The sequence below is a fragment of the Myotis myotis genome, unplaced genomic scaffold (assembly GCF_014108235.1).
Source record: "Myotis myotis isolate mMyoMyo1 unplaced genomic scaffold, mMyoMyo1.p scaffold_m19_p_79, whole genome shotgun sequence".
NCBI classification, from domain to species: Eukaryota; Metazoa; Chordata; class Mammalia; order Chiroptera; family Vespertilionidae; genus Myotis; species Myotis myotis.
In genome coordinates, this window is record NW_023416389.1 from 86,906 (window position 1) to 97,268 (window position 10,363).

Below are 10,363 nucleotides of genomic sequence, written 5' to 3' on the forward strand. Positions count from 1 at the left end.
TGTCAGTTTGTATCCCTTAGTGAATAGACACAATGTATCATCAGTCCCCATACTGCAGCGTTAACGCATGTCAGTCCCTCGTTACAGATCAGACACTGGAGCAGAGAGAGGGTAGAGCACCCAAGCGTTTAGGATCAGAGCCGGGCGTGCTGATGCCTGCCTTTCCCAGACCATGTGGTGCAGCTCTCAGTCGTGACACACGCTCTGCCCGCCTGTCCGGGACGTCTCTTCCTACGGGGCCACAAGAAAGCGATGGATTTGGGGGCGACGGCTGAATTTGGGGGCTCCCAGGGGGATTCCCACTGCATCCTCTCCGAACACTGCCCCTGAGAGCAAGTCCGCTTCCCCGTCGCCCACGGGTGACCCCAGGTTAGCCTGTCGTTTAGGCAGGGGGTGGACTGAACGCCTCGCCCCTTTCCCCCAGGCACAACCAATGGTGTCCTCTTCTAGGAAGCTTGTTGGACACGAGCAGCCGAGAGGGACCCGCTCTCGGGAAGACACGAGGAGCTCTGAGATCCATGGTTGCGGGAGAGGCTGGGCAAGGAGCTGCCACGGCAAAGGCAACACAGCCACCCACGGCCCTGCCACAGGGGCCAGAGGTTCAAAATGCTGGACCAAAAATCCCGTTGACCAAGCCCAGCCACGTGCTGCCCCCTAGCGGTGAGAGAGAGCATCTCACTCCCCTTCCGCAGCAGAGACTCAATACCCCAGGGCTTCCCCAGACACCCGAGGGCTTCCCCAGACACCCGAGGACTTCCCTAGACACCCGAGGGCTTCCCCAGACACCCGAGGGCTTCCCTAGACACCCGCGGGCTTCCGTAGACACCCGAGGGTTTCCCTAGACACCCGAGGGCTTCCGTAGACACCCGAGGGCTTCCCCAGACACCCGAGGGCTTCCCTAGACACCCGAGGGTTTCCCTAGACACCCGAGGGTTTCCCCAGACACCCGAGGGCTTCCCCAGACACCCGAGGGCTTCCCTAGACACCCGCGGGCTTCCATAGACACCCGAGGACTTCCCTAGACACCCGAGGGCTTCCCTAGACACCTGAGGACTTCCGTAGACACCCGAGGGTTTCCCTAGACACCCGAGGGCTTCCCTAGACACCCGAGGGCTTCCGTAAACACCAAAAAAGCGTCACAGGTTGGACGGCCACGAAATGACAAGAGCCGACCGCAGGGGAGCCCCTAACTTCTTCTGAGCCACGCCATCCCCACAGCCACAGTCCCCACGGGCCACCCATCCGCAGAGCCACGGGAGTTACAACCCCAGAGCCCGCTCTCCGCTGGCTGATGAGATCTAAGCAAAGATCCGACTCCAGAGGGTGGCTATGCTTCCTCCGCTCCCGCCTCCCCCATTTCTCCCAGTTCCTGGACGCACAGAAGGACTGCAATTAACTACGGCCACTGGGGCCGCCTGCTGGTTCCGGGGTGATTGGTTACAGCGGCACCTCCAGACCCGGTCCTGCGCCCTAATGGCCTGGCCTGGTGGGGCGGCCGCACTAGGGTGGCTGCTGCGGAGAGAAGCCCAGAGACGAGCATCAGCATCAACCACGTCCCTCATTCCAGCAAAGCCTTTGCGGCTCCTTCATTCACCGGCGCGGGGGGTGGGAGGATGAGGGAGATGGGATGGGGGTGGGGGTGGGGGTGGGGGCGGCCGTGTCCTCCTGGGCCGGCGCCTGCTTCGCGCAGATAATGCGCCGCACGGAGGGGCAGGCAGCCTCCTCTGAAAGGACCAGAAATGACGTCCCTGGATTTATAGATCGGGGGGCGGGGGCGCACAGGAGCCAAGCGGCGTGAAACATTTCATTAGCGAATGCGCCACTGCGGCTGGTGACTAAACGGCTCCGGCAATTAAGCTGTTGTTCCCGGGATGAAAGAGACACTGTTTGACGGTTCGTCGTGTTGTTTGTTGCTGGAGGCAGATGGCTTCTCCGGGGAGAGCCGCTGCCGGCGCGGGGTGGGCGCCCGCTTTTATCCACGTGACAGACAGCGGTCCCCACGTCCCAGGCAACCTTGACCGTCAGTCTAAGGCAGGGCCATGTGGACATGTATAACATCATTCACGGGCCATAGAACCGTCACCTTAAACATTAGCCCGGCCGGCGTGGCCCAGTGGTTGAGCCTCGACCTATGAGCCAGGAGGTCCCGGTTCGATTCCCGGTCAGGGCACAGGCCCGGGTTGCGGGCTCCATCCCCAGTGTGGGGCTTGCAGGAGGCGGCCGGTCCATGACTCTCTCTCATCATGGATGTTCCTCTCTCTCTCCCTCTCCCTTCCCCTCTGAAGTCAATAAATTAGGAAAAAAGAGAGAAAGGCATTTGTTTACACCTCTCCTTGGGCCTTGAACTAGTGGCTGTGTTGAACCCTCTCTGCATTAGATGCTCCGGTGTCCGCCTCCCCTTTTCAAACCCTGGGGGGGGGGGGGGGGGGGGCGTGGTCCCGGCAGTGGGCGGGGCCTTACTTGCTTATTAAGAACAGAGAGAGGGGCTTAGAAGGCGGCTGGGACGCACTTTATTCTCTTAAAAACATGCTCTTCCCCCGCACACGAGGCCTGGGTGCGTGTGGATGTGAAGGCGGAGGTCAGGGACGTGAGGTACCAGGAGCCGCGCACCGGGAGGTCAGGACCAGGGACAGCGCCCGGCTTCCCGGAGCGGAATTTCAGAACCAGCGGCATCTGCATCGGCCACGCGTCTCCTCCTTCCAGGCTCAGCCGGCCCTTCCTCGCCTCTCGATGCCCGGACACGGGGCCTTGACCCGGGTGCCCGTCAGACGCGTTAAAAGCGGGGGCGCCTGTCAGCGGGCCGGCCGAGCCGCGTCCCCCTCGAGCGTCCGGACGAGGCGCTGGTAGGTGTCCCGCTCCGCCTGCCAGGAGTGGCGCGTCCTCACGTACTCCCTCCCCTGGGCCACCAGCTCGGCCCCCAGCTCAGGGTCGCGGACCAGCCGCCTCGCCAGCTGCACGAACTCCTTCGGGGAGGAAGCGGAGAGGAACAGGGTCACCGGCCAAGGGGTTGCCCAGGCGCCCCAAGCCCAGGTCTGCGTCCGCCCCCCCTTCGTCCGGGAGAACGGCCTGCAGGAGGGACGGCCGTTCACACAAACACGGGAATAGATGCGAACTGGCTTCCAGTTTCCTTCACACACGCTGGCCCAGCTGAGTGGCCATCCACCCAACACCAGGAGCTGGGTGAGCAATGGGCACCCCGGGCCTGGGGAGGAGAAGGGCCTGGCTCGGGCCACACTGCTCCAGGGACAGGACCCCCAGGGGCCCTCCATCCCCCCGTTTCCCACACGCCCCCATGTTGTATCTAGAGGGGCGTCCAGGGGGCCCCTGTGGTCAAAGCAGAGCCCGCTGTGTGTAGGGCCGCCCTGACCATGACGGGGCGCTGAGCGCTGATGAAAACATGCAAGATGCTGAGACAAATGCACAGGCAAACCATCCCGACCCGCGGACCCGGGAAGGACCCCGCTACCTGAGGGTCGGAGAACAGCAGCCCCGTGACCCCGTGCTGGACCACGGCCGCGTTCCCCGGGATGTTCCTGGCCAGCACCGGCACCTCCAGGTCCATGGCCTGCGGGCGGAAGAGGAGGCGGTGGTGGGCGTTTTAAGAGCAGCTGTGCCCAGCCCTGGCTGCTTGGCTCAGTGCTTAGAGCGATGACCGGAGGACTGAAGGGTTTGATTCCCCATTAGGGCACCTGCCTGGGTTGCAGGCTCGATCCCCAGTGGGGGCATGCGGGAGGCAGCTGATCCAGGATTCTCTCTCATCATTGATGTTTTTCTCTCTCCCTCTCCCTTCCTCTCTGAAATCAATTAAAAATATATATATATATATATATCCTATATAATAAGAGGGATATGCTAATTAGCCCAGATATGCTAATTAGTCACAATCAGTATGCAAATTGACCATCACTCCAACACACAAGATGGCCACCCCCATGTGGCCACAAGATGGCCTGCAGGGGAGGGCAGTTGGGGGTAACCAGGCCTGCAGGGGAGGGAAGTTGAGGGGGGGGGACCCAGGCCTCATGAGAGGGCAGTTGGGAGGAACCAGGCCTGCAGGGGAGGGCAGTTAGGGGCAATCAGGCTGGCAGTGGAGCAGTTAGACATTGATCAGGTTGGCAGGGGAGTGCTTAGGGGGTGATCAGGCTGGCAGGCAGAAGCAGTTAAGGGCAATCAGGCAGGCAGGCAGGCAGGCAAGCGTTTGGGAGCCAGCCCAGATTGGAGAGGGTGCAGGCTTGGCTGAGGGACACACACACACACACACACACACACACACACCCGTGCATGAATTTTGTGCACCGGGCCTCTAGTAAGAAAATAAAATAAATGAATAAATACATCGGTATTGTCTGCACTGAGCTCCTGGGGAAATGCAACTGCATTTTTCAAGCTGGAAACGTGAGGAAGATGGCGCCTGGCACGAGGAGGGGAGCGAGGGCCTGAGAGCCGTTACCTCCAGAATGGCCGCCGACATGCCCTCGGAGAGCGAGCTGTTGACCAGGGCGAGGCAGTTCTTCTCGGCCGCGTGCAGGTCGCCCTGGGGCATCTCGGGGAGCAGCCGCACCCCCGCCGACCTGCAACACACGACGGACTGGGAGTGGGAGGCATGTCTCCAGTGGGTCCCCGGGAGGGGTGGGGCGGGGAGACACGGCCGCCAGCTCGTCGGTGGGCGTTTCGAATGCATTTAACACACGAGACACGCGCTTCCCGGACACTGCGAGTCCGAGATAAGGCTCTGCCGTTCTGCCTGAGGACTGAGAAAACGACGCTTTTCCAATATTAATGCCACCTCCTCCCACCCTCCTGGTGGCGACATAACAGGTGAACAGAGAGAATCAGACACTAAAGTAGGAGAACGCAAGCAATGCCCGCCTTCCCGCCCCGGAGTTGACAGTATTTAGTCCTGTGGGTTTGACCTTTAAAAATATACACATTTACTGATGTCAGAGAGGAAGGGAGAGGGAGAGAGAGACATCCATGATGAGGGAGAATCATGGACCGGCCGCCTGCTGCGCGCCCCCCACTGGGGATGAGCCCACAACCCGGCCTGTGCCCTTGACTGAAGCCAACCGTGACCTCCTGGTTCCTAGGTCGACGCTCAACCCCCGAGTCCCGCCGGCCGGGCAGTTTTTCTGTTTTTGTTTGTTTTCGCTCAAGAACAGACTCACGGCCGTCCCCCCCGCTTCCCACCACGGCCGTGATTTGATCCGTGTCCGTTCACAGAGTCGGTCAGGCTCTCATGTACCTGCACCTGTATCCGTGAGCCACACAGAGACCTGACCGTATGCGGGGACACGTCAGAATCTCCCAGTCCCTGCTGCTGACCAGTCAGGGGTGGCCAGTAAGTGGGGCAGAAACGGGGGGGGGGGTCCCTGAGGAAATCACCTAACGGGTGACCCGGAGGGGAGAGACGGTCCCCGGACCCTGGCCCGTTCCCGGGAGCGGCGGACGCTGCGGGCCGCGTTTCCGGGCTGGTACGCGGGAAGTCACGGTGTCGGGTCCCGCAGGACCGGCCGGGGGGTGGGAGGAGGAGTCCCGTGTAAATGCCGGGAGCAGAGCCCGGGACTCGTTGCCGCGGAGACGTGGGGGCCACTGGGGTTCCCCTCCCGCTAAACCCCTGCTCCCCCGATGCTCACCTCTCCACCTTGGCCTTGACTTCCCGCGTGAACACCGGGTCCACCTGCAGAGACGAGACAGGCGTGAACGAGCGCCGCCCTGGACAGCGACAGCGAGGACAGCAGAGCCGACAGAGGAGACCCCGGTGGGCCATGCCGCGCAAATAACGGGGCGGGGTGGTTTGAGGGGAGACCCCGGAGAAACACTCCCCCGTGGGCTGTGGGGTCCGAGCCTGGAGCCCGGGCGCGGCCACCTTCGGGGGGAACCAGGGGGCGCTCAGTGTGGGGCTGCCCCGCGCGCGTATCACCCAGAGGCTGGTGTTGCCGCACCCCCCGCCCCCCCCCCCCCGTGTTATTAACAGTGAATGGAATTTAACGAGAACTGACAACATGCCCCTTGGTCTGCGCAGGTGTAACACCAAGTGTGAGACCTTGTGACCAACACGTTGGCTTCCTGTTACGCCGGGGGAGGAGCTGGGGGGCGGGGGAGGAGCTGGGGGGCAGGGGAGAAGCTGGGGGGCAGGGGAGAAGCTGGGGGGCAGGGGAGGAGCTGGGGGGCCGGGGGAGTTGGGGGGCGCGGGAGGAGCTGGGGGCAGGCGGGAGCTGGGGGGCGGTGGGAGCTGGGGAGGGGGGGAGCTGGGGGGCGGGGGGAGGCAGAGGCAGTTCCTGTCTCACTCACACCTGCCAGCGGGGCTCCAAATGACAACCTGCCCAGCCAGGGGGGTGTACATGGCGCTATCCCTGTAGTTTATCACGAAGCCACTGTTTTCCAGAAGCTTCGTGTGTGTGTGTGTGTGTGCGCGCGTGTGTGTATGTGCATGTGTGTGCGTGTGCATGTGTGTGCGCGCGTGTGTGCGTGTGTGTCTATGTGTATGCGCGCACGTGTGTGTGTGTGTGTGTGTGTGTATGTGCTTTACACTAAACAAACGACAGAGGTTGAGGGGCGCTTCGGTCTCGTGCAGCGGCCTTGATACCTTGGGGAGGGTAGGCGGCCTTTTCCTGGGTAAACCTACCATTTCCAGGGTCTGTACAACACTGAGCCAAGCATAGGGACCCCCCTCCCCACCACACACACTCTGCATGCTTTGTGGGTCCCGCGGGAACCAGAAAACCCACAGAAGGAAAAATTACAGAACCGGCGAGACCCTGAGCTGCGAGGACCCCGCTGCCTCCCGTTGGTGCCCTGAGGGTCAGCGCAGGGTCATTCCCGCTCGCAGCCTGCGCATCCTCAACGCTCCCTGCTTGAGGAGAGGACGTTGGGGTGCATGTGCAAGTCTGAGACAGACACCCCAGGAGGACAGGGAGGCCTCACTGCCCTGTGACTCCCCATCGCCTGGGCATAAACCGAGGTTTGCGCGCATGAGGCTGCCGGGTGGCCGCGTGGCTCTCCTGAACCCGGAGCAGAGGGACCTCCAGGCGCCCCCAACTCCGTTCTCCGGGCAACAGCCACAGTCGGGCCTAACACCTGCCTGCCAGGTGAGCCCCTCTGTGCAGTGTGGCCCCTGAGGGCCCGGAGTCACCGCCCTGGGCTTGTCTGCGGAGCGGGTTGGGGGTTTCCCAGGCAACCTGGGCCAGCACAGGGCGGCTTCTGTGCGACACACAAACCCTCTGCTTTGCGTGACTCTCTCCCTGCGGCCGCCCCGGGTTCCGTGACTATGTGTCCCTCACGCTTTGTAGCAAAAATTCCCCTAAAGCTGCATCAAGCCTCTCACTCTGCAGCTGGGGTCTAGTTTCCACTTATTTTTCGTTTTCTTTTAATCCTCACCTGAGGGTATTTCCCATTGATGTTTACAGCGAGTGGAAGGGAGAGGGAAACACAGAGAGAAACATCGAGGTGAGAGAAACACATGGATGGGTTGCCTCCTGTACGCACTCCGCCAGGGCCCAGGCCGAGGAGGAGCCTGCAACCCAGGTACATGCCCTGGACCGGAATCGAACCCGGGACCACTCAGTCCGCAGGCCGACCCTCAACCACTGAGCCACACCAGCCGGGGCTAGTTTTCATTTTCCAAAAGGCAAACACACTTGCCCTGGCCGGGTGGCTCCATTGGTGGGAGCGTTGTTCCCCTCACCAAAAGGTGGCGGGTTCGATTCCCGGTCAGGGCGCATGCAGGAGGCAGCCGATCTCTCTCTCTCTCTTTCTCTCAAAAATCAATAAAAGCATATCCTTGGGTGAGGATTAAAAAAAAAAAAAAAAAAGGCAAACAGAGTTTACTTACTCAAAAAGGACAAAATCACTTAGTTAGGGCCGTAACGGGGACTCGTTTTAGAAGAACCCTAGAGCACAGGCCGCAGGGGCGTCGGGCAGGTGCTCACAGGGGTCTACTCACTTCGGGGCCGACGATCACCAGGAACGCGCTGGGCTCCTCCCGGTGCCATTCTGGGGAGAAAAGGGGAGAAAGACACCTTAAAAGTGGTTACAAGTCCCAGCGAACAGGAGCTTCTACAGGAACCGTTCCGTCTTCGGGCTTCCCTCCCCGCAGTCCGTCTAAGTGCGGTGGCTGTAAGCGGTAAACATGCTGGCATCTCTTGCTTTTAGGTAAATATTATTGTCCTGGAGCACTGCGCCTTAGCCGGACACCTAACGCGTTAGGTAACCAGAAGCAGCATGCCCCCAAGCTCAGAGCACAGGTTACCGTGAGCAGCAGAACTCCCAGCCCCTCGCACCAGCGACCTGCCTGGAGCACTCCCCGTAACGTCAGTTTAGCCTCGTAACTCTCGGCTGTCTCTTTTAATATATATTTTCATATGGATTTCAGAGAGGAAGGGAGAGAGAGCTAGGAACATCAAAGATGAGAATCATGGACCGGCTGCCTCCTGCACGCCCCACACTGGGGATGGAGCCTGCAACCCGGCCTGTGCCCTGACCGGGAATGGAACCCTGACCTCCGGGTTCATAGGTCGACACACCCCCTGAGCCGGGCGGCCGGGCTCCGCTACCTCCCATGCTTCCTAGGGAGCCAGGGGCAGAGAACGAGGGAAGAAGCAAGGACAGTTCCCACAAGCGCGACTGTTTTTCTGGTTTTTCCACAGGAGCGGCCGGAAGCGGTTTTGCTGACTGTGCAGAGGATGAGCCGGGAAGACCCAAACCCCACAGGAATTCGCACGCAGGTCCCTCAGCCGCCGTACCCGAGAAGGCGTCCACCAGGTAGAGGGGGTCTTTGACCGGCCGGAGTCCGCATATCAGGAGGAACACGTGCAAGTTATCGGCGCTTTGGGGAAGGTCTGCAAGACAAGAGTTCGGGGAATCCGTGTCCGCGTGGGAAGCTCACGGGGACGTCACATGTGGCAAACGCTGGCTCTGAGGGCGGCGGGGGGGGGGGGGGCAGGGAAGTCGGGGGTGGGGGTGGGCAGTTGGGGCGACAGACAACCACATGGATGAGAGCAGACACCTGATCCTAAAACCCAGAGACGCCGATTCCTCTAGAACATCTCACCCTAAAGCCATCCTCTGACCCCGGCAACAACCGCAGTCGCGCCCCCTCCCTGCGCCCGTATACTCTGCAGATGTTTACAATATTCACTCACAGCCAGGCCGGCCGGTGTGGCTCAGGGGTTGAGCATTGACCTATGAACCAGGAGGTCACAGTTTGATTCCCCGTCAGGGCACAGGCCCGGGTTGTGGGCTGGATCCCCAGTGGGGGGCGTGCAGGAGGCAGCCAGTCTATGACTCTCTCTCATCATGGATGTTTCTCTCTCTCCCTCTCCGTTCCTCTCTGACATCCATATACATAGTTTAAAAGGGCAGCCGGCAGGTCCCGGGAAGGTCTCCTGAGAGTGTTTTAAATCTCCGGCTGCCCCATCAGTCACTCCCTGTGAGCCCGAGAGAGGCCGGCCTGGATGACAGACCCCGAGATGGATCCCAGCCCCAGGCCCCGCGCGGTGACGCACGGAAGATGGAGTGAGCGCGCGCCGGGCCGTGTAAGCCGTGTAAGCCGTGTAAGCCGTGTAAGCCCGGCGCTGAGGGGGGTGGGGGGCGACCCCCGTGACGCTGAGGCCCGCGCGCCGGCTGAGATGGATGAGGGCACCTGGGAAATTACTTCTCATCAAACGCCTCACGTTTTTTTCTTTTCAAAGGAGCCGAACGCTGACACACGGTGCTTGCCTGAGGCCTGGAGTGACATGTGTGGGGTGAACACAGGCTGGGGTGCCCTCGGGTTTTGGAGCAAAAACAGGCTGGGGTGACCTCCTGTCTGCTGCCGGATTTTGCATTTTCCGTCTCTTCTCTGAAGTTCAAGGCCGGACTGCAATTCCCACTCCCCTTCCCCCTCCCCCTCCCATCCCCCTCCTCTTCCCCCTCCCACAACAGTAGCCCTGCCTGGTCACCCCCAGAGAAACATTTCAGGGTGAAGCAGAGGCGTCTGCAGGCTTCCTCAGAGATGCAGGCACAGCCCCGGCCAGTGTGGCTCAGTGGACAGGGCGCCTCCTCCCTCGGCCAGTGGCTCTGCTCACCAGGAGGCGGCGCTGAGATCGGGCAGAGCCACATCCCTCCTCCTCCGGCCTCTGGCCATTCCTGTCCCCCCCCCGCCACCCCCCTGCCCACCTGGACCCGGAGCCTCTGTGACCCCACAGCCGCCTTCCTAGAAGTGCGAGGCCGCCCGCCCTGCCAGGCCCCTCACCTGCGCGCTGGAGGAAGGTGCCCCACGGGAAGGCGGGGTTCGGAGCCGTGGCGATTCCTGGGCCACGGGGGGGGGGGGGGGGGGAGAAAGAGAGAGAGAGTTAGTTCATGCAGTTGGGACAGCAGCTACTCC

General features: G+C 61.5%; 1 protein-coding gene across 1 annotated transcript; it reads right to left on the bottom strand.

Annotated features, from left to right (window-relative positions):
• Positions 1 to 2,493: 2,493 nt before the first annotated feature.
• Positions 2,494 to 10,301, bottom strand: LOC118661023 (glycosyltransferase 1 domain-containing protein 1-like; the record flags this gene model as incomplete). Its single annotated transcript, XM_036318534.1, has 7 exons — positions 2,494 to 2,963; positions 3,467 to 3,565; positions 4,451 to 4,571; positions 5,634 to 5,677; positions 7,943 to 7,992; positions 8,742 to 8,837; positions 10,232 to 10,301. Coding segments are annotated over 7 exons (651 nt in total), but the record flags the coding sequence as incomplete, so codon positions are not given.
• Positions 10,302 to 10,363: the final 62 nt, after the last annotated feature.